At 47.8% G+C, this 27,281-nt stretch overlaps 1 protein-coding gene across 2 annotated transcripts in view; it reads left to right on the plus strand.

Moving 5' to 3' along the window:
* Nucleotides 1-4,658: 4,658 nt before the first annotated feature.
* Ptprg (protein tyrosine phosphatase receptor type G) overlaps nucleotides 4,659-27,281 on the plus strand; it is a 671,028-nt gene continuing 648,405 nt past the window's right edge. Inside the window, exon 1 of one of the 2 annotated variants that reach the window (XM_032918016.1) lies at nucleotides 4,659-4,980. In XM_032918016.1, coding sequence (XP_032773907.1) covers nucleotides 4,896-4,980 — 85 coding nt within the window. In that variant the 5' untranslated portion in view covers nucleotides 4,659-4,895. The remainder of the gene's footprint in view (nucleotides 4,981-27,281) is intronic. The other variant, XM_032918017.1, reaches the window with a different exon arrangement.

Here is a 27,281-nt window from a genome sequence, read left to right on the forward strand (position 1 = left end):
TGCAACCATCTGGAGCTTTGCACAAAGGAAAACTGGGATGGTATTTCTAGAAGAAATGGAAGCTGAGCAGCTAGAAAATAACAGATGTTCATTCTCTATCACATTGCTGTGTGAACAGATAACAGTAATAGCTTACATTTATTAAATGCTTATTAGGTATCTGGCACTGCTCTGAGTACTTTATGTATATTAATTCCCTTTAATCCTCTCTATTTAGGAGTGGAGGCAGCTATTTTCCCATATTACGTACGGGGAAGCCAAAGCATGAAGTGGCTACTCCATCGGTTTGCAAATCTAAACTACAGGAGAACCCAGCTGAGCTGACCTGGCAGCCTTTGCCCCTAACCATCGTCTGCATAGATAAATGGCCCCTGACTTAGGATGGTTTGATTTGTGATATGTTGACCATGATAAAAGAGGCAACCGGTATCCAGCAGAAACCACATTTCAAATTTTGAACTTTGAACTGTGATCTTTTCCCTGACTAATGGTATGCCCTATGATACTCATTAGACATGCTGGGTCCCTGAGGACTTAGGTGACCAGCAGGTCACAAGGGGAAACAAGCTAGGATCATCTGGGAAGAGGAGGGAAGTTAACCAAGGAAGTTTGTCCTGCAGGCAAGTCGGTCAGGGTGTTTTCTTGATGAACAATTGATTTTATGGGGCCCAGCTGACCTTGGGCAGTGCCAGCTCTGGGCAGGTGATCCTGGGTTGTATAAAGGAAGGTAGCTGAGCTGGGCATGGTGGCACATGCTGTTAAAGCATTCCGTTGGCACAGGCAGGCAGATCTCTGTGAGCTGGAGGTTTAAATAGCAAATTCCAGGAGAGCCAAGGCTGTCTCACAGAGAAACTTTGTCTCGATTCAAAAAAGAAGAAGAAACAAAAGTAGCTGAGTCAGTCCTCAGGAGTAAGTCAATAAACCGCGCGGTGGCTCCATGGCTGCTGCCTCAGTTCCTGCCTCCGGGTTCCTGCCTTGGCTTCCCACCTCCAGAACTAAGGGAGTGTTATTTGTAAGCTAAATAAGCCATTTTCTTCCGCAAGTTGGCTTTATCGCAGTAACACAAACAAGGTTTCACTGTACAGCCTAGGCCAGTCTTCCATTTGTGATTCTCCTGCCTCAGCCTCAGGAGTACCATAACAGGTCTGTGGCAGCAAATCAGACTCTTTATTTATTGGACTGTAAGACATCATACAGTAACAGGCATTGGTACTCTCAAAGACCCATGGTAGGCAGGGGTCTAATGTGCTCCTCAAGATGCCCAGCTTCAAGATGTGACACCCTCTTCACGAGAATGACTGAGACGTGGCATGTGGCTGGATGGTCACTCCCTTGACAGGACTGTCTTCTAGTACAAACCTGGTGGGATAGTCACTTTCAAAATTCTAGCCACAACACAGAATTGTTTTACTGGCTTTGAAAGGAAGTTACAAAGATTCAGAGGGAGTGTAAATGAAAGCACCCTTTGGCTAACAGCCAGCGAGAAACAAGACTGTAGCCCTCTAACCACTGGGAGCTGAGTTCTCTGGGACGAGGTTGGAAGGGAACCTGCCAGTTCCAGGGACATCCTGGTTTACACCTTGGTTCAGCTCCAGGAAACACCTGAGCTCCACACCCCCTGCCCTCACGCATTGTGAAAAAAATGAGTGTAAACTTCCGCTGCTCATCTGGGGGGCAAGATTTGTTATCAGCAGTAGTGGCTTTTCTTCAGAGTTTCTATGTGGTCAGCATGGTGACAAGCTCCTTCCTCCAGCTCTCCTCACTGCACTGTGCAGTCCTCATATCACCCGAGAGGGACGGTAGCTAATTACCAGGTAGAAAACCAGTAGGGGTATCTCTTGGTCATTTCTCTGCCACTACAACTTGAAACTGGGGCTCGTGTGTTCACTTGCAGTTGGTTATCGGATGACAATGAAAACTCATTTGTGTAGAAAGCTAGTGCATTTTTGTTGCAAACTTAACAAAGAGTTAAGGCCTTGCTCTGATGCTAGGCTAGCCTTGAAGTTATGATTCTCCTGCTTTGGCTTTCTGAATGCTGGGATTACAGGTATGTGCTAATGTGCCTGGCTAAAACATTTAGACCTGGGGGGGGGGAGCTGATGGAGCTCAATGTATGCTTTCAATATCAATTTGTGGTAAACCTCAGCCTGGGGTACCAGGACAGGTAACAGCCCAGAGAGACCAAAAGTGATGTAAACTCTTAGCACAGGGGTCCCGTACACTGTAAAAGGCATAATCATTCACTTTCCAAGCTGAACAAACTGGGATGTGAGAGCTCCAGCTTTCACACTTAATGACTTAAAGTCACACCTTCGGGTGACTTTCCCCAGGTGAGACCGACAGGCTGGCATGTCCTGTTCTTAGTGTACCCAGCAGAGAGCGATGTGCAGTTCATTTGTTGAACCAGCAAACAGTATATAGAAAGAACTCAGTATTGCCCAAAGGGCAGCTCTTAGGATGGCTGTTTCACAGATAAAGCTCCGCCGAGGTCGCTAACCTCTGTGGGACTCAAGTCCCACCAACTGAGCGTTAAAAATCGGCACCACCTCGAAGGAGGCAGTCATTGGTGATAGCGTCATTTGAACGTATCTCACTCTTACTGGCACCGGAATATCCACCCCTCCAACACATTTTATCAAGGGAACTGGTGATCATAAGCATTCAGGAGCGACCCTCCAGTACAACAAAACCAGGAAGAATCAAATTCCAAAGCAAACAGATTGGTTCCATTGCCCAGCCCAGGGAGGTTGTTCGCCGGGTTTGGCTAAAAATAGATCTGGGGGCCCTCCCCAGGAACTTCCTGGCATTTACTAGTTTTGCACCCCAAACGTAACTTTTCAGAGGTTTTTCCTTTGGAATTGTGGGTGCGAAACTGCTTTCCTAATCACACCATGCCGCAGGCTCTCAGAACATCTGTGTATTATTTGAAAACCGAAAGAACATCCGGTTGGGCTGCTTCAGTGGGTGTGGGACAGTGCCGCGGTGGGATGAAACGACAAGGGGGCACTTTAAAAACATGTCCATATCGTTTTCAAAGAGAGGCAGGAAAACTATGAAAAGAATTACAAATGGCTAATTACGTTGGCTCAATTACAAACTTGATGAAAAAAAAAAAAAAACCTGCCTGCCTCACTTTTAGCACCAACGTAGGAGGAAAAAATAGGTTGCCGAGAAGCCCAAGCGATAAAGATCTCAGTGAGAGCCAAGGGACAGAACTCATTACAGATAAGCCTAGTCCTTGCATTTCCCCCGGATGCCTCTCCCTGTAGCTTACTTAAGCCGCGTCTCCTAGAGCAGCTGCGGGGAAACCAGTCCTGCCCCGGGGTGCTGCTTTTTCTTGCCCCGGGTGAGAGTCGCACTTCATTCGCCCCCAGCCTAACCAGGCCAAGGTGCAGCCACCTTCTCCCTGAAACCGAGAGTTGGGAGAACTCCGTGACAGACCTTCGTGGTTTAGGGAAAGCGGGTGTGGGACTGGGGCTGGATTTTGCTAGCCTGGGATCAACCCCCGATCCCTTGCCTCATCTCCCAGCAGTAAACTCTGTCAATGGAAGCTCGGAAAGGAGGAAGAAAAAAAAATCAAATCTAATGAAACCTGAGTGCAAAGGCCGCTGGGCTTTGTCTCAGTCCGGGAATGCAGCAGGAGAGGGACGCCGGAGGTACACCCCGCCGAGGCACCCGTCAAGGTGGTGAGGCCACACGGAAGTCCCCTGTCCATGAAAAAGATAGCTGCTGGTCCCTCCCTCTCTCCCAAATTTCAACCGGGCCACCCTTTCCCCCTCCCCCAAGTCCGGGATTCGTGAACCAGGCCAGGGATCTCTCCGAATCCAAGCAAAACGCTTCGCCTTTAAGAACTCAAAAATGGAGCAAAGCCACGCAGACCCTAGAAGGCGGAGGTTCTCTTCTCTGTCCTAGACGGAGCCTGGGTTACCAGCTCCTCTAAACATACACCCATAGCCCTAGGCACGCCTGGAGAGGAGAGTAGTGCAAGTCCTTGGAAGTGGGAGCCCTGCGCGGCCGCTTTAAGAGAGTGCAACGCGCGCCCCCGCCGGCGGCAGCTCGGGGATGCGCATCACCGCGCGCCCGTGCTCGCGCGCCCCCGCCGCCGCGCGCCCCCAGCTCGCTCGCTCGCTCGCCCGCTCGCCGGCTTTAAAGTCTCTGCCAGGATCCATGCTCACATGTTACTTCCTGTATGGAGGCATGGCCAGTTTCCAGCCCCGCGCTCTCGGTTCCTCCCCAGCCTGCGCCGGAGCCACAACTTTCGGGAGCATGGATTGAAGGCGCCCTCGCCCCGGCGCCCCTCTGAGATCCTTTGTGTTTCCCTGCTCTCCACTGGCCGTTTCTGTTCTGGGGGGCTCTGCGCTCCGCCCCGCCGCTTCCCTCCCTTTCCCCGCTCGCAGACATGCCTCCTTCCTTGCCGGGGCCCTGGAAGGAGCTGCCCGCCTGAAGCCCGGAGCCGCCGCGCCGCGCACAGCCCCTCCGTCGCCCGCCGGTTCTTGGGCTGCGCTGCGCTGCCGACTCAACTTGGGGCTCTTCCGCTCCTAGCCGCCGCCACCCGCGGTCCCTGCCTGCTCCGGGCCCCGGGCAGTGCCGCCGTGCGCCTTCTCTTCGCCCTGCCCTATCGGCTGGATCGTCTCTGAGCGAAAAGGAGCCCTTCTCCTCCGAGAGGATCGTCCCTAGCGTGGCTTTGCATTCCCGGTCACTTTTTGAGGTTTTTTTCCGGGAGCTCTGGCAGCTTCCCGGATTCCTGCGGGACCAGTCGCCGAGTGTGTGTTGGGGGCCGTGTGGCGGGCGAGCCGAGAAAGCCTCCAGGCTTAGCGGAGCCTCGCTCGGAAGCAAGAACTTATTCAACAAGTTTACCCCCCCTGCCTTTCTCTTTTCGATGTGCGTTTTCGGACATGCGGAGGTTACTGGAACCGTGTTGGTGGATTTTGTTCCTGAAAGTCACCAGTTCTGTGCTCCATTATGTGGTGTGCTTCCCGGGTGAGTGCGGGCCGCCGATGGGACGCGGCTCCAGCCCGCGCGCGGGGTATGCGGAGTTGTCGCCGGGGCGCGGAGCTTGGGCGCCAGTCTAGGGACCGCGGAGAGGGTGAAGGGGGGCCGGGCTACGGAGGAGGAAAGAGAGCTCTGCTTCATTGGCTCCGGCACTGTTGTAGGAGGCTGATGGTCTGAGAGGGCAGAAGCAGTGGCGGGCTGGAAAGGAGGATCGGGGACTCAGATGTGCTCTGACTGTGGCTTGGGAAGCTTGAAGCATCTGGAGTCGGGGAGGGCGGAAGGGGGGAGGCGACTTGCTTTGCTGATACAGAGCTGATCCGGAGGGCTAGAGTTGCAGGATGTCTGGGGAGATTGGCTGTGGGAAGGATGCTCTGTTGGTTTGAGTAATCTGGGGGTGCTCTCGTTGCTTCTGCGGGGATAGAAGGAGCTCATAACCGTGGCTCACTTTGCATCCCTCCGACCCTTTGTAGGGGGGGAAGGCGATGTTTGGGGATGGAAGGCGGAGGCTGGCTGCAGAGCAGTTAGGATGTGGGGAGCAGCCCGCGTTCTAGTCGCCGGGGCCGCCTCCTTTGAAACAGCCTTGCTCCGGGCTGAGGTGCAGGCTACGCCTCAGTGCAAACGGGAGGCAGCCCCCAGGACGCGAGGGGCCTGGGAGACTCGGGAGGGCAGGGAGCAGGGAGTTTTTGGCTAGATCCCTGACTCACTGGGCTCGAGGCCCCTTTCTGTATCACTCTTCTGGGCTGGGCTGCCTGGGTCCAAGTGCAGAGCGCGGGTCGACAGCTGGGTAGCTTCTGGCGTCCGGGCAGTTTTTTTTTTCTGTCTGGCGCGCCCTCCCTCCTTCATCTTTGCCCTTTTGCAGGCTGAGTGTGCCTGCCAGACCCAGACCCAGACCCGCTCATTTTCTAGCCAGGTTAAGGCTGGAACAATATTGGCCACTCGACAATCCTAAATCATTGCACGTAGCGGTGTGCAGCTCGGCCACCCTCCACTTCCAGCCTTCAGCCCACACCCTCCCCACTTCGTGAGGGCATAGGCCAGCCGCCTTCCTCTTCTCTTGCAGAGTCGGAGGGTTGCAGCTCAAGCCTCGCTTAAGCTGCCCAGCTCCTTCTCAGTGGGTGAAGGCCACGTCCTCTCTCCTGGCTCAGGGAAAGAGGTGGGAGAGGGCGCGATTTGCTTTTCTTTCCTCGATCTCCTAAGGACAGGACACCCGGTTTTTCTGCTTTCTCATCTGCCTGTTCTGGAATATTGGAGGCGGCGGTTATTCTAATCAAGAAAAAAAGAAACGTGCCACACTGTTTCCGTTTTCCTTGGTTAATAGCAGCTTGTGTTCTTGGCTACCAGAGCGCGGAGTTTTGGTGCAGCGGGTACCCCCAACCCTGTCGTGTACCCAGGAGCCAAGCTCGAGGACCCTCACTGTTCCCGGGGATCCTCTCTAAGGGGACTGGCAGCGAGTGATCCCCTTTTTCAAGGTTTGAGGGTGGTTGCGAGCGACAGAGGGCAAAACACTGCGGTTTTTCGGCTCCTTTTCCTCGGTGCATCCTCCTGTCTCTGGTGCTGTCAACAGAGCTCGGCGAGGGTGCGCGTGCCTACTCACTAGGAGGCCTGGGGTTTACCCACTAGGGTCCTGTCTCTATGGAAGTAGACGCTGAGGAGCACATCCTCTGAGAATCAGCACCCTTCTCCCTTAGAGACCATTGGGTAGCATTTGTTTTTAATCATTGCCTTTGACTAGACCTCTCCCCTCTCCCAACCTCCCTTGTCAGGGACTTGCCAAGCTGAGTGCGCTCGGGTGTACCTGGGGTTGAGCCTAGTAAGGGTCACTTTTTCATAAAGGGGGTGGGAAGCAGCCTTGCAAAATAGACATTTCCAATTCCATTTCTGACTGACCTCCCCGGGCTGTAGCCAGTGTTTCTACAATGATTTTCTTCCCTCTGGTGTCTGAGGCTTGCAGCCTAGTATGGGACCGATAGGGTTGCCTCCTTGTTTCAGTTTTCCTCATTTTCCGTCCCTGTTCAGGTTTCGAAGTAACTAGCAGGTAGCCTCCACCGGGAGCGGAGGGGTATTTGTTAGAGGCACAGGGAAGACAGCTTTTGGAATCAGGCAAAGTTAAAATGTCACAGCCCTGGGAGATGCTATGCTGCCTTCAGGTTTCCCGAGGGTGGTGAGGTGCCGCTGGACCCCAGGGGGCGCCCCAGAGCCACTCGTCTAGCTTGTGCCTCCATTAGAACGGCTCAACCACCTGCACACCGAGGGGTCGGGGCGCAGGCGTCCAGGTGCCCAGGCTGAGGGTCTGCGACATCTGGCGCTAGGCGGTGCCCACGGCTCAATGCTGCCGCCCGTGGTCGGCTGGAAAACCCTTGAGGACCGTTGTCGCTTTGGGATCCAGCGCTTTTTACTGCCATAGCTTTAGAAACGCATTTTAGCTAACCATTTCAGCTTTTGGTTTGCAATTAGGTTCCTCCTTGTGAGTTCTTAACCAAAATCTCGTACTGGTTATTTTTTGTTTGTTTTCAGAATCCCACCGACTTCTCAGCTGCCTGTGAGCCCCCGCCCGTAGCTCCTGTTCAGAATTCAGTTACTGTGGTTTAGGGAGGCCTTTGGAAGCAGCTAGGGATTGGGTGCTTTCCAGCGGTCGGTCGGAAGCAGGGTTATAGCTCGGAACAGCGCTGGGAGTGTGGGATCCCTGCCACAGCTGGTACTACCAATGATGTCTGAGGGGAAGTATTATCAAACATGACAGCGGACACTGTACTTTTCTAAATCTAAACCATTAGTATGGGGGAAACATGGGGGAACTTAGTGGATTCTTAGACATTTTCTCCCCAAGTCTAAACGGTTGTCAGTGTTTTTAATCCAGACTCTCAACCTCCAAGACAGTATGTGAGGGGAGGGGGGCTCTAACCTGAGCTAGACTGAGAACTTGAACCCTTGATCCTCCCTCTTGCTTTCGAGTGTGCGGGGGTGGGTGGGGGGGATGGGGGTTACAGGCCCTGTGTCTACATATAATTTTAAATAAAATTTGAGTGTAGTTGATTTAAACATTTGATCTTTATCCCTGGACATTGGGAACTGAACCTCCTTTGACATCAGGTAAAGTGTATTACTTGGGTTAGCTTTTGTCCCCCAAACAATCTATTTTTGCATTGTTTAGCTATTCATACAGAGTCATAAATGATTCTTTTTCTTTCGGCCCTCAGAGTAATTCTCTTTGATTTTGAGGTTCTGTGTCACGATGACATTACATCGAACAGGTTGCAGTTGGAATACTTGAGAAGCAGGAGCCTGTCTGCTTTTGGCCTGGACATGTCCGGATTAGATGAGCCACCGATGCCCAGTGACTCCTGACGAGTCAGCAACAGGCTTCTCCACTTACTATGTGTGTGAGACTTGGGTGTCTCAGTGGCCAGCTCCGGACTCCTTAGGCAGAGGCAGGAATGGAGTTTAGAAGCCCTTAGTCTTCCTCTCAAAAGCTGGGTGAGATCTGAAAGGCTTCTCATTCCACCCCAATCGATTCTTATGAGAGAGAAGACTTCCTCATCTTTTGACATGATTATGGAATCAAATCTTCCGTGTCCCCTCCTAGACTTTGCTTATATGCTGAGAGGATTGCTGATGGCAGAACACAAACACAAACTGGCATACGGACTAACGAGCGTAGGTAGATACAAGAAGCACTACCTGAGACTTCCAACATAGAGGGGGTATCTTGGAAAGAAGAATGGTTGACCTGAAGAAGGAATGTTCAGTAGAAGAGCTTTGAGTAGCACTGTTGATACTGAAGCAGAGACGACGTTTCTTACATGAAGCTGTCCAGGGAGTATTGATGATTTAATGCTGTAAGAAAAAGCAAACCCCAAACAGAAAACCACAAAACAAAACAAAAAAACAAAACAAACAAAAAAATAAAAACAAAAACAAACAAACAAACAAAAAACCCAAAAACCCAAACCACCCTTCAGATTTAGCATTTCTGTTGCCCCTGAGTTCACATTAAAATCACCTACATGCACGAATTTGTTGAAAGGAGTGTTGGTGCTCCCCGGAGACCTGGACTGCCCTTCTACCTGTTCTCATTTTCCTGTGGCCATCTCTTTAGCTACAGAAGGAGTGTGGCACCCCCTGCCCCGATCCCCGAACCTTGTCTGTGCAGAAAAGGTCATGGAACCAAGCAGGTGGGCTGGCTTGTAGCCTGTGCCTTCTGTGGTAAAAAAAAAGGCGTGCTTTCATTCTTGGCAGCTTTTATTCTGTGTTCTTCCGTCTAGTGTTTAAATGGTAGCCTGTGGTCAGTGTCGTGCAAGGTGCAGGTGACAGGTGTGTGACAACACTTTCATCTTGGGCCATATCTCCTGTGTTTATCACTTGAGGCTTTATACGAAGACTTCAGGGTATCGAAGTTCCATCGATAGTTGTGATACTCTCCAGGCAGCCTGTGATCTACCCTGCTTTCCAGGGCGACCACTCTTGGGTGCTGAGTGGTTATCACTGGCTCTAGAATTCTGTCTCTGTCGGTACAGGAATGAAAGACATATATTTCTAGTAATAAAGCAAAGCCAAGGAAGAAGTTTTCTGTGCTCATTTTCCCCCCTGCACTTGATCTAGGTCAAGGTAGTAGCATGTGCAGTAGAGGGAGTAAAACTTGGTCTCAGGAGAGCCAGTTCTCCACAGGCCTGGAATTTGGCTTTGGTCACTGCGCTTGGCTCAGCACTAAGTGGGATCATTTTCTCCCAATGTTGGCTTCTTTAGGTCTGCAGGAAGTATTGGCGGGGTTAAAGATCACAGTCCTCCAGTGCTCAGGAGGCAGAGGCAGGAGGATCTCTGCGAGTTGGAGGCCGGTCTGATCTGTAAGTTGAGATCCAGGTAGCCTGGGCTCTGTTACACAGGGAAACCCTGTCTCAAAAAAACAGAACAAAACAAAGCAAAAGCAAGTGAAACAAATAAAACAAAATGAAACAAAACAAAACCGGACAGATCTGTTTGTTCCTAGTTTCAGACATGAGAGCAACCATGTTGCCGGCTGAGAACTTCATGAGAAGTCATGCCAGTTCTCTGTGCCCTCAGAATCAAGTGTCCCTTTGTGAAAGAGTACCTGATATCAATTTCACTTGACATTACTTTTGATATTACATTTATGTGGTATTGGACATAAAGTGGTTGTCATTGTGGCTTTGGGTTTTGAGTTTGATTCCTAGCATTGAAAAAAGAAATCTCAAAAAGATAAGCACGTTTCAAACTCCTGTATTTATTTCCCCCTCATTTTTTTTCAATTCTTTGCTTCCAAACTCTCAGAACTAGATAAACATTAATGTCTTTAAAAGGTAAGTATCTTGTAGCAAGAATAGATGGATTACGTTTTGCAAAAAAGACCTAGGTGGGTTGGGAATGTAGTTGGGTTATTAGAGAACTGGCCTGGCATTTGTGGAGCTGACGTTGGACCCCAGCATGCATAAGCTAGGCCTGGTGGCACTTGGGAGGTGGAGGTGACTATGTGTGTCAAGAAGTTGAAGTGTGTCTGTCATCCACAGTTAAAACAGCAGGGTCGAAGCTACCTTACAATAAATGGATCCTGGTGTGTGCATGTGTGTTTGTGTGCATGTGCATATAACAGATTCATGGTTCATTCAGACCATGGAAATGACCTTTTTTTTGGGGGGGGTCTCATTGTATCAACTCAGGCCTAGAACTTGTAGTATGTAGACCAGGTTGGCCACAGACTCATAAAGATCCACCTGCCTCTGCCTCTGTACCACAATGTCCAGCTGTGAAAAGGATTCTTATCCTTTTCAATGGTGGCTGTGTGTTACAGCTTTAAGTATTGCTAGAGGGTTGACCAGCCCTTTAGGGACACCTAGCCTTGGAGGGGCCATTTTACCTAGAATCATTTGTAGCAAAACGTTTGCTGTTTTGACAGAAAAAAAAAATCATCTCGATGTAAGATGTCTTCGGGCCTGTGTAAGCTTGAGGGCTTTATGACGATTGTGCTTCATAGTACTAATATTTAAAAAAAAAAATTCGGAAAAATCTTGAAAGGATGAGGGACACCGGCTGATCACATGCTGCAGGCGCCTGCCTTCTCTTTCCAAACTGGGCTGTGACTGCTGTCCTTGGGGTCAGGTGTAGGAGGCAACTCACCTTGCTGGAGACCTTTCCTTCCTGTCAGTCATTCAGTGAGAGCTACGGAACGGTTTAACAACACAGAAGGGAGCCCGGAACTTGTTAGTGATTTATTAGTGTTAGCATTATTTATTCCCTAAACTAGATTGCCATTGAGAGTTGTACAGGCGTATAGGGAAGTTGGTAGAAATTTGTCGTCTAGAGCCAACATCCATCTGCCAGTGCAGCCTGTGACACCATAAGTAGGTTATTTTCCTCTTCTCTGACTTAGTCCCCTCTCTCCTTTTATGCAAAGGAAGAGTGTCAGTATCCCGTCTCCTAAAGTCTTTGTGAAGTGTGTCTGGGGGGTGGGGGCGGGATGTGCTTAAGGATGTAGCACTGTACACAGTAAATAATAACTCAGTAAATCAACCATTTTTTTTCCTTTTATGCATGTGAAAGAGTTTGGATAGGAGTGTTTGGAAAGAGGAAACTGGACCAGAAAAGGAGGACTATTTAATAACATGACTGAGGAGGAGGAGGAAAAGGCAGGGCACGCTGAAGGCCATGCATTCCACCTGCTGAAGTCTGAGATGATCTCTGTCCCGTACTTTGCTTTCTAAACTTCCTGCAGGCCTGAGATCTCAATCTTCCTGATCCTTGGCGACAAGGCGTGGTTTACATGCACCCTGAGGGGTCACTGTGAGCATGCAGAGGACAGACGCTTCTGTTAGGTGTTGGCTCAATTATTCTCTACTTTATAATCTGAAACAGGGTCTCTTGGTGAACCTGGGGGCTCACCTGATTGACCAGACTGGCTGGCTGGCAAGCCCCAGTGATGCCCCTGATTTGGCTTCACCAGGATTGGAATTACAGACTTGTGCCACTGAGGCAAGCTTTTCATGTTGATGCTGGAGATCCAAGCTCAGGTCTTCATGGTCATGTGTCAGACAGACGTCACCAACTGAACCGTTTGCTCCACCCCTCCATGAGCTCTTAGCATGTGTTTCTTGCTCTGTGACTGTCTTTTTGGGGTTTAGTGGGATGGATTAAGGGGGTGCCAGCAGTGATATCGGGGTATTTGCTCTCTCCTTTTGCACCCAGGTCGTACTTTAACAGACTTGGACCTTCAGTCTGTGCAGGAGACGCATTGCCAGCCACAGCTCCTGCCCTCTCCTTCCAGTTCCCAAGGCTGAAGTCAGCATAGCGCAGTGGTTTTCTGGCCAAACAACAAAATGTGATTTTTAAACTACTCAGTCGAGCTATTTTGGGGGAGTAGCAAAGTGACACAGTTGGCTGCTGAAATCTAACAACTGAAAAAGGAGAAACTAAAGCACAGTTCATGGAATATGTAACACTTCCTCAGAGAAAATAGGACAAGTGCTCTTATTTTTGGGCCTATGATACTATGTTTCTGACGAGCTAAGAGGCAGGTTGCTGGATCAGGCCGTGGGTATATACTTTTGAGGAATTCCTATCAGTTACTGTGAGAATCTAGAGAGCTGTCTGGCTTCTCATGCTGACTGCATCATAAAGTCTTCAGCTCCTTTAAATCAGATACGTGCATTTATCTAGATGACTTTGGATGAAGGGCGCAGCCATTAGCATTTTACTAGGCGTAGGAGCAGAGTCCAGAGGAGTGAGGAAATAGCTTTCAAGATCTTTCCTAACTTAAAAACATAAATATTTAGTTAGTTAGTTTGTGTGCTTCCGTGCATGGCCCCTGCCCATGTGTGTGTGCAGGGGTAAGTAGAGGTCAGAGGTCATCCTTTGGTGCTACTTCTTAGTCCTTGTCTACCTTGTTTTTTGAGATAAGGTCTCTCTTTAGCCTGCAGCTTGCCTTCTAGACAAGGCCAGGGAGACTCAGGATCTCCCTGACTCCACCTCCCAAACACTGAGTTCACAAGCTTGTAAAACCAGGAACATTGTGTAGTTGAATTCTGGGAATCAGACTCATGTCTTCTGGTGTGGAAGGCAAGCACTTGACCAACTGATCCATGCTCCCAGTCCCTCTAGACAGTCATTTTAAGCTTTTTAAGCATTGTTGGGAGAGTGGCCTAGAGAGGGCTCAGGAGCTAAGAGTGTCCTGCACGGGAACCCACTTGGCTTCCTGCCTTCGCCATGGTTGTGAGTAGTAGACATAGGGCTTCAGTTATTTGGCTAGGGAGGGCATAGTGTGTGAATTTGCTGGTGGTAATGTAAATTATGTAAATAGTGTAAAATCACTTGGTTTGTGTCTTAGAATTTTATTGTTTGTACATTGACCATGGCAACTTTTATTTAAAAAAAAAAAAGCATTTAATTGGGGGCTGGCTTTCCCTTCAGGGGTTAGACCATCGTCGTGGTGGGAAGCATGGTGTCGTGTAAGCAGACATGTTGCTAGAGAAGGAGCTGAGAGTTCTGTGTCTTATTCTGTAGGCAGGAGAGGTGAACTCTTTTAGACGTAAGGGGGGGGGCATCTTATTCAAACCGCTATAATTTGTAATTTGAGATTGTTTTGTTGTTGAGATTGGATCTTGCTTAGGAGCCTTAAACCAGCCCAAGCTTGTGATCCTCCTGCCTCTGGAGTGAATGCTGGCACTGTAGATATTTGCCAGCATACCCAGCTTTCTTTGTAACTTGGGAACCAGCTGGGGCTTTGACTATTGTGTCTTTCGTTATCCTGTGTATTGCAAGGCGTGGGCCGGGGGTTCTGAATCACCCAGCGCTGGAGGAACAGGGCTGAGGGAGTCAGTTGGACTTGGCAGAAGATAATGTGGGTTCTTGATTTTTTTTTTCTTCTGGAGTGTAAAACAAGCTTTAAGGATCCTACTTACCAGCTGTGGGATCCTACTCAAGACCTTTATTTTATTCCTTTTTTCCTTTCCTTTGTGGGCGGTGGGAAGGATCTCATGTAGCCCAAGTTAGCCTTGAACTCCTGATCTTCTCCCTAGGCGTGTGAGTGGTGTCGGGGCTTGAATCCATGGTTCTCTTTAAGTGGGAATTCTATCAGCTACACCATATCCCCAGCCCAGACTTTGATGTCTTTGAGTTTATTTTTCTCATCTTTAGCTAAACCATTTCTAAGATTCTTTTGCAGTTTTAAGGTTCACTGGCTTCTTGGGAGGGTTGTGACCCTTGGGTCCTATGCATCCTGCACTCTGTGGGGCACAGTGCCTGGTAAACTTGTTCTGGGTTTGCTTTCTTGCTATAGGATATTTCTAGGTGGGGTGGTCTTTGGGGCAGGGGACTGGCTTGGTAGTACAGGCCTACAATCCTAGTGAGGTGAGACTAAGCCAGGAGCACCAGAATCTTTGTGAGAATCTTGCTCTGAAGATAAAGAGGGCTGGAGGTGTTCTGTTCTTATCTAGCGTCCTCGAAGTCCTAGGTTCAATCCTTATACTGAAAAGAAATAAGTATTCTCCCTGGGGCTGGGGAGATGGCTCAATGGTTAAAACCCACACTTCTTCTGCCAAGGGTTAGAGTTTGGTTCCCAGCACGCACCGTAGGTAATAAGTCTAGCTCGAGGGGATCCAAGGCTTCAAGTCTTCATTAGCACCTGAATATAAGTGTGCATTGACCCCTTGTACATAATTACAGACAGTAAAAAACCAGTCTTTTAAAAAAGGAATCCTCTCTCTCTGGTCTCTTCTTGCTTCCTCGTTCTCTCCTAGGGAGCGGTACGGTGTGTGGGTCCTGGATCTTGGGATGGTTCTAAATGTGTCCACACCCCTTCCCAACCACGGGTACTGGGGACTGAACTGCCGGCTTGTGTATGATAGGCAAGCGCTCTATCACTGATCTATGACCTTTTGCTTTTCCTTTTTTTTTTAGAAACATAATTACAGGGCTGGAGAGTTGGCTCAGTGATGACGAGCGCTTAATGCTCTTGCAAAGAACCCGGATTCCGTTTCACGGACCCACACTGTGCACACTGTAGCTCACAGCTACCTGTAACTAGAGTTCTAATGAATCCAACTCCTTCTCTGACCCAGGAGGGCTCCTTCTGTATGTGATGTACACACATACACTCAGGCACACCCAAAACCAGATATCTCACACACACTCACACTCACATTCACACACACACTCACACACACTCACACACATACTCACACACATACATTCACTGACACACAGCCTTACACAAACACTCACACACACATTCACACACACACTCACACATTCATACACACACACACACACACACACACACACAGAGCGAGAGCGAGAGCGAGAGCGAGAGCGAGAGCGAGAGCGAGAGCGAGAGCGAGAGCGAGAGCGAGAGCGAGAGCGAGAGAGAGAGAGAGAGAGCGAGCGCAATCATACCCCAAAACAAAACCCCAGATAACACACCTGTGGGACAGGCTGCTGTTACAGTGGTGAACAAGAGGGCCATTATCCCCAGTCCTGCCTGCAGGCATGTGAGTTACTCACTTGACAGTGAGGTGGGCGGGGCAGAGCTGTTCCAGGGCGTGACCTCATGATATTGTTCAGAACCGGAGCCTGATCCGTACTGGTGGGGAGCCTTGTGTAGCTGATCTCCATCCTTGAGGGTTGGCGGAAATGGGTGAGGCTGGAGGCTTGAGTGAGCCCCACGGCTTTTCTGCTGTGACTGAATCAGCCGCTGCTGGTGGAGCAACACCCCGTGAAAGGGAAACTAGTCCCATTGAACTTCAGTGCAAAAGGGCGCACAGGGACTTGGAATCCTGACTGCTACTTAATCCTCTAGGAAGTTACATTTCTTACTCCTTCTTCGATTGTTTCATCACTATTACTATCGAGTTGGTACTAATCAATTAAACAGGATTGTAAGAGCTGAGTACTTCTCTCCTTGGCTGTTTATTGATTTCGCTAAATTGAAAAATATTTCAGGTAGGTCTTTACATATTCCAAACTTGCCTTGACCTCATGACATAGCCAAGGATGATCTTGAACTAATGATCCTCCTATCTCTACCTCTAAGAGCTGGGATTAGACGAGTATCTTACCGTGCCCCATTTATGTGGGTTGGGGGAATCTAATCCTTGGCCTGAGCATGCTGGGTAAGCATTCTCCCAACCAAGCTACACCCCTGCTGCAAATTTTCTTTGGAGATAAAGCCTTATCATATAGCTAAGGTTAGCCTGCCCCAACTTCTTTGCCTCAGGGCCTCTAGATTTTTGACTAAGCATTCAATCTTATTGATCCTGAAATACAGTTCAAAAGATGTAAGTTTGCTCATATCAACACAGTTTTTGGAGGCTTTTAAGTTTTATGGCTGTTTTGCCTGCATGCATGTCTGTTTAGCACATTCATGCAGTGCCTGAGGAGGCCAGAAGAGGGCAGGTCAGAGGACTGACTGCTCTTCTGGAGGACCTGGGTTTGATTCCTAGCCCTCACAGGGTGGCTAACAATGAGTATAACTTCAGTCCTAGGGACTCCAATGTCATCTTCTGGCCTCTGAGGGCACCAGGCGTGCATGCGTAGACTTACATGCAGCCAAGACACCCTTACACACAAACTAGTAAGTTAAAGCAAAAATCCACAAAATAAAAGCTAAAAATAATTTTCAGAAATGATAGTTTACATTTACTCAGTCAGCACATGTCTTCTGGGATCCCACAGCTTGCTTGGCAGTTGTGCGAGCACCTTGGAGACAGCGATGCATCAGCTGCAAGTTCCTGCCCATGCAGCAGCTTCCCACGAAAGGGTTACTCATTAGAACCGGGGAGATAAAAGTAGCCAGGAGTCCTTATTCTTGCTTGGCAACACCCAGAGGCTGCCCCCTAGGGATGGGGCACACACCTGGCCCACAGTGGTTATTTACAAGACTAGGCTGGCCTCTCGGGGTGTTTGCTGCTATGGTGTGGGTGAACGCTCACCGAGGGACGGTTTTTATTTCAAGCTGTGTAGGGTTTTGCATTGCTTGGACTGCTTGTGTGCACTTGCACACACGTGTGTTTTTGAACGTGCATTCTCTGCTGCTGATGTGGCTTCATTCCTGTCAGTCTGCCACGTGAAGCCTAGCTCAGCTGTCACAGTTGTCCTCACCCCCCTTTTTGGCTTCAAATATGTCCTGCTCTCCGAATATCTCACGGTAGTGTGGTGACTTCTATTGGAGACTTTAAGTAACTGTGGGCTTGATCAGCTAAAACCAGGGATTGGAGAAAATCTCATTTGGTTTCTCAATCTAACACCTTTGCCGCTTTCCTCTACCTACCTAACTGTGGGATGATTTGGAGGGGGCGGTTCACGAAGGCCATGGTCAGTGTGGTAAGGTCTGATAGATAAGCATGAGAGATACAATGTTAGCCTGCTGCTTGGCACTTCATTTTTTCATACTTACCTCTGCCCTCTCCAGTACTTGGTAAATGGATTTATAGTGATAACAATCAGACCTTGCTTTGCGTTCACGTAGGTGTGTGTGTACGTGTGTGCATGTGAGTGTGTATCCACGTGTGCCTGCTGCGTGTGTATGTATGTATGCATGTATGTATGTATGTATGTATGTATGTATGTATGTATGCCTTCGTGGAGGCCAGCGGAAGCCATGGGATGTCCTGCTCTATCACTGCCTGCTTCATTCCCATGAGACAGAGACGCTCGTGGAATCTGGAGAGACACTACCAGCCAGCGAGCTTCAGTTATTCCTACTCTTTCCCAAACAGCATGCTCCCAGCTCTTTTTTTCCCTCTTCACATGGGTGCTGGTATGGAACTCAGTCCTCTCGCTTGCACATCACGTGCCCTCTTCAGCCTGAAATCAAGACCAAGATTCGGAAGCCTGAACTTCGTAGTGAGGTTGCGGGCAGCTTTCAATTGACAGAGGGGAGGTGGGAGGGACTTGCTGAGATGCTCCTGAGGGCCACATCTCTCTTCCCCTCTGCTGTGTCCTCAGTGTAGAGTGGCAGCTATTATAGTTGAGGGCTCACAGGGTGAAGAAGAGGGAGTAGATTCCGACAGGGCCCCAGGGCATTTAACGCTCTCCAATAGCTTTGTGTGCCCAGAAACCTCACATTTGTTTATCTTCTGAGGAGTTGGCATTACCCAAGTTTACATTTGCTAACAGGATTCTGAGGGCAAATGTCACGGTGGTTGGCATCCATCTTTAATAGGGAATGCTAGCTGGTTGGGATGACGGACACCGTAAGTCCAGAGAATAGGATTACAAGTTCTAGGCCAGCCTGCGGTATAGAGCGAGAACTTGGAGAGGAAGAGATAGGAAGGGAGGGGGAAGGGAAGGAGGAAGAGAGAGAGGGGGAAAGGGGGAGAGAGAGACAGATGGAGAGAGATTGTACCTTCTTTTGTTCTTTTGCTGGCCCCCAGGGTGTCTAAGCCAGATACATGTTTGGAGCAGCAGGGTCATGTGATGGTATGTGTACTGCTACCAATCCCTCTCTCCCATTATTTTTTTTTGTGAAATAAATTCTCTCCAACTAGTGGTCAGTGTGTCAAGAATGCCCTTGGTTTTAGGATTAGTCAGAACTTGGCCCTGTCATTTCCCTTTGGTTGTTTTAGGAGAAGGGATGTGTGGTCAGTAGCAGTAGTGGTCATCAGCAGTAGCTGATGGAATGCAGACATGGAGTTCATCTGTTGTCTGGAAATGGCTTTGGGCAGGCTGTCCAGGAGAAGGGCTTGTCACAGCTGACCTTTCCCTCAGTGACAGGTGCTAGCTGGCCACCGTGTTTAGTACCTTGCCTGTGGCTTGCATTGACCAGTGCGTCATGGTGACAGCAAGTGTGTGTGTGGGCAGAGATCGAGGTTTCTAGAACACGCCAGATGCCGGCCCCATTTTATTTCACATCACTTCCCTGTGTTTTCTTTTCTAAAGCTATTTTCTTTTACTTGCGTGTGGATAAAGGCCATTAGTGGAGAGTTATAAGCATCAGTCCCTCATTTTCTCAATTGGCCAATTTGTAAGAAGCCACTGAAATTAGTCACCATAATAAGAGGTGGGTAGGTTGGCCTTAGAGGTTTCTCTGCACATATTTTCTTTAGGTTGTGATTTACAGAAGCTCAACTTTTCCGTTAGTGAAGTTTCTTACTGGATAGGAAGTAGCTGCTTGAAATCTTTGCTTTTGCTCTTGATGTAAAAATGGAGGAAAAATTGATTCCTAGAAAGACCTAGCTGATGTACCGGTGCTCTTACCACATGAACGAAGGAGGCTGTGGAGAGAGTTCTTAAATGCTTGCTGGCCTTTGAGCAGGGTGCTAAGGGGCTGAGAGGGCAGTGGCAAATGCTTGTATTCAGCGTCATCCCTCACTGTCTTTGCCCAGTGACTTGCCTTTATTGGTTTTTCTTACCTTTCAAATGGAAACAATGGGTTTCAACCTTCTAGATTCCTCAGAAGAGTCAAGTGAGACACGGCCGCCAATGGCCAGAGAAGAGCTGTGTGTTTGAATATTCTAAAAAGCCCTGCCTGTTAGAGCTGTTGCTCCGGACTTACTGTATCAACGAGCTCGTCTTCACTCTCACCAAATACCTATCACGAAGAGCTTCTGGGAGAAATGACTTATTTCAGCTCACAGTTTCAGAGCAGCCCAGCCCTATAGACCAGATGGTGTGGCAGAACAGAATGGCTCAAACTGTGATAGCCAGGAAGCAAAGCACTAAAGGCACATGGCAGGAGCATACAGGAAGAGGCCCGGACAACTCTCACACACTGTAGACTACCCGGTGTTTTGACTGGTGCCACCTCCCAGTGATGTCATCATATTGTGAATCCATCAATGGATTGATCTATGGATTAGGACAGATTCCTCACAGTCATGCCCAGAGCTCTACTTCCTAATCTCCCGAACGTTTAGCATCAGGCCAAGTCAATAGTCACCACCAACCATCACACTTGTGAAACAAACGCTTGCCTAAGTGTGCTCTCAATTAATGCTATACGGCTCTGTGGAGCGGAGTGTGAGCTGGAGTTCAGGGAGAGCAAAGACCCCAGGGCTGACAAAACGGCTGAGGAGCTGGCTTTCTGGATGATTCCAGGCTCCGCTCTGCCTTTCTTGTACAGCAGCAAGTAGACAGAGGGACATCTTTCTCTTGGCCAAAATTTGTCATGATTTTTTTGCTGTGATCACGTATCTTAGACACTGTCACCTTAAAAGTAAGGAAAAGCTTAGGAGTGACCTAACCTTTAGCACATGGCACCTCAGAGGGAATCTTAGCCTCCAACCATAGCAGCTGCTAAGGCTTGAGTTGCTCTGTTTTATCATCAGCTTGAAGGACAGGTCTGTAAGAACAGGGCTTTCTTCCTACTTAATACACTCAGTATACTATGCCAATGTATGCCTGAAATTATCAACATGAGGAGGGTGCTTTCAGGTTGCAAGATAGCTCTGTGGTAAATAGGGGGCCCATCATGTCCTCAGGGTGCATAGGACAGACTCATTGAAAGGAACACAGCACCTAATGGCTTCTTTCTACACAGGGGTCAGGGGCTGGTATTTGTCTCAGGGTTCCCATTCCTGTAGTAGCGGCAGACATTGCTAATCAATCATAGAGCTATTTGCTCCGTAAGCCTGAATGAGGCACAGGAGAGGACTTTTGTGCCATCCCTGTGCTATGCTAAGACACATCCAACCTTCAAAAACAGCAGAATAAAGACAAGCATAGCCAGTTGGCTTTTATACCCTTGTTATATATATATATATATATATATATATATATATATATATATATATATATATTCACACGCACACATACACACACATACATACACATATACACATGGGCAATTTTTAGGATTTCCTGGTCCATGAAATTTCATTGGTTTCATATTTGACTCAGGTTTGTTTATTTGGGAACAAGGAATCCAATCTCTTGATGGCAGTTACATCATACTCTAATTGGTGAGATTGGCTGATAGAGGGAGGCTTAGGGAATCTAAAATTACTCACCTGTTTTCCCTTTCTTCAAAGCCCAGAGGTTTTGCGTCAGATTATGGTTCTTATAGGACTGTTTTGTATTCTGCAGTGACGCCTCTTTGAAGTCGTAGCCATTTAAGTTAAGTGTTAAGTATGGGCTGAGTGACTGCAGTTTTTAAAACCCGTGACTGACTTAGTGGATTCCGCTCCTCTGTTTATGCCTGGTGGAGTATCTTGTGCTTAGTGTGAATACCTTTATCAGCCTTTATGGTAGCCTATCTCTCAGAATTTGATCGGTCCTTCGGTGGGTGTTATTTTTATAAAAGGGAATTGGAGGGAGTGCCGGGAGCTTGAGGAATTCCCTTCTATAAGGTAGGATACACATTCTTGGTGTTTTGGCACATACCCATTTTTTTTTTTTTTTGATGCCATCAAACAATCCTGTGTTTGTTTCCTGAATGTGACTTTGTCTTCCTAAAGGTCCCTTCTGGTGGTTTTGGATAATTTCCTGTGAATCCACTTGAGCTGTTCCACCTGGTACAGTGGCCACTAATCTCAAGTGACTGCTGGGAATGTACACCTTGATCTGAGGTGTACTTCAGTATGAAATACATGTTAATACAACATCTCATTAAAGTGTTATGTTGCCAGGCTGAGAACAGAGCTCAATGGGTAAGTGTCACATAGTAGGAGGATCTGTGTTCAGTCCCTAGAGCCTGTGTTAAACAAGCTTGTAATTCCAGTTCTGGGCGGTGGAGTCTGAGGGACCCCCGGGTTTGCTCTGCTGGCCAGGCTGCCTAGCCTAGTGATGGATTTCCTCCAGCAACCATAAGCGTCCTATAACCTTCTAAAACAGTGCCCCCAACTGAGGCCCAAGGTTAAAATTCACGGTGAACATTCTCTTTTAAACAACTGCAAGTGGAGATCTCTCAGCTCCAAGCATAGGATATGTTTGCTTTCTGTCTCCAGCACATGCTAACCCAATGGGTCTTTGAAACAGTGTGTTCTATGCAGCCCATTCTACTTGTGGCCCTCTTTTTCCTGTACCTACTGGAGACCGGGTCCTGTACTCACAAGGACATCAGAAGGCACAGATGTGGAAGTCTCTTAAATAAAGTGGCATAGTGTTTGTATATAGTCTCCACGTAACTGTTTTCCTGTATATATGTAAAGTTGAGGTTATTTCCTCCAATTGTGTAAATGCAATGAAAGTAATGTTTTGTTGTTGTTGATGTTGTTTTCTTAGAAATGAGGTCTGACTCAGACTAGGTGTTCAGGGACTGAAGAGAAATAAAATATGGTACTGTGTTAGTTGCTGTTCTTGGTTCAGTGATTGAAATATTTGACAAAGGCAACTAAGGGAAGGAAGGAAGGGTTTAACTCACAGCTCAAGGGTATAGTCCGTCATGGCAAGGGTGTCCTGTCGGCAAGAGCACGAGGGAGCTGATCACGCCATATCCAGTCAGGGAACCGAGAGAGATGCTGATGCTGGAAGGCTTCTGCAAGGGTGCCTTCGTCTTCCTTCCACAGGGAACTGATTCGAGAATCACAGATGGCCAAAGGTTTATCGCTTCCGCAATTCAAGCTTCTGTCAAGCTGATAATCAATTTTAACCACACAGATACCTCCCCAGGAGAGAGTGGTTTGTAAACACTCTAAAGCCTGGCTGGTATTTCCTATGTGCACAGGAGGTAGGGAGCTGGTGAGCAGAGGTAGTAATGGGAGGTGGCTGACCTTCCTTAGAGCGGCCGAGTTACAGGGCTGAGACACAGGGCTTCAGGATGTGGACCCTTGCCTGCCGTGTGTCTTAGCGGCTTCTTCATGCAACACAGTGATTAGGTTTTGGGTGCCCTCCTTGCACATGCTCACTGCAGGTATCAGGATGCATGGCAGCGGATGCTGGCTTCACTGACTTCATTGGCACCCACAGCCGTGAAGAAGCACCTTGAAAGGCTCTTATAACTGTCCCAGCGATCTTCAGAACAAGACTTGAGTAGCTGCTAGCTTTCATGGACTAGGGCTGTATCTTTTGTTACAGATTTCTTCACTGATAAGATTGGCTCATAGGGTCATAGTCCAGACTCCGTCAGTTGGTGTAAGCATAATTAAGAGTATTGTAAACAAGCACTGGTCCCTAGCAGGTATGTGCTTGTCATTGCAAACTGCATACTCATCCACACACACACACACACACACACACACACACACACACACACACACACACACACAGGCCTAGTATATAAAATGCCATAGTATTTGCATAGAGTCTCCACACTATGTGTGTGTGTGTATGTGTAGTGTATATACTATATATAGTCACTGAGATATCTAATACATAATTATCTGAAATGTATCACATTATATATATATGGTATATATGTATATGCATGATATATATGACATATACATATACAAGTTTTATATATACATATTGATTTATATGTATACATATGTATATATATCATATATATAGTATACACATGATATAGACATTGATATAGATAATCAGTTCAGTGACTACATATATCGTTTTTGCATTTTGGTTACTCTCTGAGTATGAATTCTTTCAGGGCTTACATAGGCTCCTCTTTTGACCAGGAGGCTCTCTGCACTCTTGAAGGAGGGTAGTATAAAGACTAGGGTTTGCTGGTCACCAGTTTCTTCTCTAGGCTCCAGTATTTGAGCCAGATGATGTGAGATCCATCATCTCTCTCGGTTGGGAAGCTTCCCCCTGTGTGAGGCTGGGTTGACAGGTGACTGGAGGAGATGGGCACACTCCTTTCAGTGACTCTTTTCAGCCCACTTGGACCCAGCATTGATTTTGGCCGTTACTCAGCAAGGGTCCGGATGTTAGCTGGAAGGCCATGAGAGGACAGGTAGATATGCAGGGAGTAGGAACTGTCTCCTGCCTAGTGAAGTCCTTTCCTAGTGCCTCTGGTTCCTAGCATTGGAGTCCCAAGTTCATCCATTTTCAGTTTCTAAAGAGGCCAAGGATTTTTTTTTTCTTGGTAACATGGACAGACATCCTCTCTGGGGAAATATGCTGATAACGCTTCACTGTAAATGCTTCTCTGGATTTCATCCGTGCATGAGAATTCTAAGAATTTGCAAGGTACAAAGGAAGACTTCAGTGAGCAACATTTCCAGCTTGAATTAAAATGAATAGAATGAGTCCATGATGGTAGGAGGCCCTAGAGGGTGAGACTGAAGCAGGGCTGTGCGTCATGCCTGATCCTTGTTTTAGCTTCTGCGTGGAATGGAGGTCAGCAGAGTATCAGGTTGCCTCTAGAGCTTTGCTCCTATCCATATCTCGCCCTGTGCATTCTCTTTCTGTTCTCAGCATTATTGGACAGCAGGTGTTCTAAACCTAAATTAAAATCAATAAGAAGCAATTTCATTTGTGTTTAACTATGAAGACCAGTGCTTCCGACAGAACATTGGACTTTTGAGTAAAGTTCAGTTTTGTTACTTCTTTCTGTCCGAAAAATAATTCTTTGTGGTTGGTGTCTCCAAATGTGATCGTTCTTCACAGTGAGCCCTGCTTTGATGTAAAGCCTTGCTCACCATCGTGTCTTCAAAGCTTAGAATGTTGGCCTTGGAATTGTGTTTGCGTTTTATAGATTCTCAGCAACCACAGCGTCTTTGCATCTGGGCTTTTAGAAAAACATTATTGGAGAAGCAGATCTAACCTACCCATCCCCGTGTTTGCAAGCCACTCCCAGGTCATGTACTTTGGAGTTTGATGTCTGGTGTCTTCCTGTAGGAATGTCACATTTTGTTCCTTCTGTTCTTCCTTCCTTCCCTCCCTCCCTCCCTCCCTCCATTTTCCCTTTCTTCCTTTCTTCCTAACTTCCTTCCTTCCTTCCTTCCTTCCTTCTTCCTTCCATAACCGATTGTTGAAGTATAGTAATTTCGTGTTAGAAAATTAGAGAGATTCATGTAGTTAGGTGGAGGTCATTTGTAATGCCAGCCCCTAGTTATAACTAATGACTGACTGCTTGGTTTCGGTGACTGGCAGACTTCTTAGTGAGTTACTGTAGAGGGGCTGGAGGGATGCTCAGAGAAGAGTGTGGACTGATTCTGCAGAGGACCTGACTTAGTTTCGACCACCCATGTCAGGCAGCTCAAAGCTGCTTGTAGTTCTAGTTCTAAGGGATCCAATGTCCAACGTCTTCTTTCTGTGCTGTGTACTGTTGCACAATCTCTCTCTCTCTCTCTCTAGGAGCTGAAGAGATGGCTCAGCACTTGCTGCCCTTGCAGAGTGTCTAGGTTCAGTCTTGGCAGTCACGGAGTGGCTCACATCTGTTACTTCAGTTCCATGGGATTTTGGCCTCTGAGGGCTCTTGCATGCATGTGGTACACATAAACTCCCGAAGGCTCACACACATACACATGAAAAAAAAAAGGCTCTATAAAAGAGAAACACATGTATATTCAGAAACATATTTTCAGTATAAAGCTTAATTCTTAGGAGAAAAAGAGAAGACGAAGTTTCAAATTCTTCTTTGACCCATGGTGGGAGATTCTTGGGAAAAGGGCCATCCACATCATACCTGCGGCATCTGTTGTGGTCCTACTATGTGTCGGCTACTGATTTCTCCCTGTCTCATGGAACTATGTAGTTCCCAATCAGGGGAAAAAAAAAAAGAATTGTAAGGCACTGATCAAAGTTAGGAATTTTAACACCTTTGTGGGGGTGTTGTTGAGGAGTCTCACTGTGTAGGCCAGGCTGACCTCAAATTCACAGAGTTACTCCTGCTCTGTCTCCTGAGCCCTGGGATGAAAGACGCACCCCTATGTTCATTAACACTTAAGTGAAACCGCTGAGCATTTGAGACAAAATCATACTTACAATTTTCTTTCCTCAATTTTCCTATTATTCAATTCTTCCCTTGTTTTGCAAGTATGCGTTCTTAACTAATTGCTGTTTTAATTGCTTTCATTAGGTGATAGATTCCTCTGATTGAGTAGACTAGACACTTTCCATCCCTTAACATATCCGGGATTTAAAACTTCCAGTCTGGAAAATCCAAAGTGAGAAAGAGAAGAACTGCGGTTGCCTTGGCAGCGGGACGCTTGCTAATTACAGCCGTTGTTATCTGCTTAGGTGGCGGGCATCAGGGATGCAATTACCAGGTCATGTTTGGTAAGGGTTGTGGGGTTGGACTCTGGTGGATGAGACGATATGGCTGGGAACATGGGAGAGCTGTGTGGGGGAGCTGGGGCAGCCTTGGGTCCTGTTGCCTTGGTGGCTGAGCTAGCCGATTAAAAAAGCCCAAAAAACCTAAAGTGTGGTTTCAAAGGTGTTATGTCCACAGCACTGTTGAATAGGCCCATGGTAGTGGTGCTCACGGATCTGGAAGTATAGGACTGGAGAGAGCCCTAGGACCAGCAGGGCTGGGTGGAATCTCTTTTTTCTGATGTTGTCTGGGACCGTCTCCTTTCCCTTGCCTTCAGTAACTACTGTGGTAGGAAAGTGGAGGATTTCACCGAACTTTGAGGGTACTGCTTCCTTTTCTGCTTTATAGGGCCATGTGCCACCCAGGTGTGTCCTCTGACCACTGGTGATCACACCACTATTTACTAAGTGATGTCAAGCATGGAGTGGTTTTCTGTAATGAGGTTCCATTGCGATTGGGGGCATGTAGTTTCTTTTTTTGTCCAGCCCGTTAGTTCAGGAGCAGCAGATACAGCCTCTCAGCTCTGGGCACTGAGCTCAGAACATTGTACATGCTACATACCAGCTAGCTGAGCATCAGGACTTCAACAAACACCATTTTCTATGTGGGTGTGTGTTAGTTTGCATGAGTGGGTGCGTGTCCATGGACCAGCGATAGCTTGGGTGTCATCTTTGGGAACTGTGTCTCCCTCCTTTGACACAATCTGTCTCTACTTTGCCCCAGGCTCATTGACTAGACTGTGCTAGCTGCTGGCTAGCAAGCTCTCGGACCTGCCTTTGAGCTGGGATTACAAGCGGGTATCACCAGCATGCCCCATGTCTGTATTGGTTCTTGGGATCTGATTCCAGTGGCCCCCCACTTGCTTGTGCTTTCGGACTCTCTGTGTAGTTCTCATCAGACACAGTCCTGATGTTAGCATGTTTGCAGCGCCGAGAGATCAGTGACACGAGTTTATAAAACAGAAAACAACTGCCCTCAAATCCGTCAAGTGGCGTTATTAGTGGAGTGTACTGGGAATGCAGTACCGGGTGACTAGGTTGTGTAGTTGATGGGCTCTGCTCAGTTATCACACGAACATGTTTTAGGTTTTATTAGGCATGACCCTTTAAGCCTATGGCTCCACCATCATCCTGGTTATCTCATTTCTTAACTCTTCTTATGAAATCTGTAACTTGGGAGCCGAGGAGATGGT

Source organism: Rattus rattus, chromosome 12 (genome assembly GCF_011064425.1).
Source record: "Rattus rattus isolate New Zealand chromosome 12, Rrattus_CSIRO_v1, whole genome shotgun sequence".
NCBI lineage: Eukaryota > Metazoa > Chordata > Mammalia > Rodentia > Muridae > Rattus > Rattus rattus.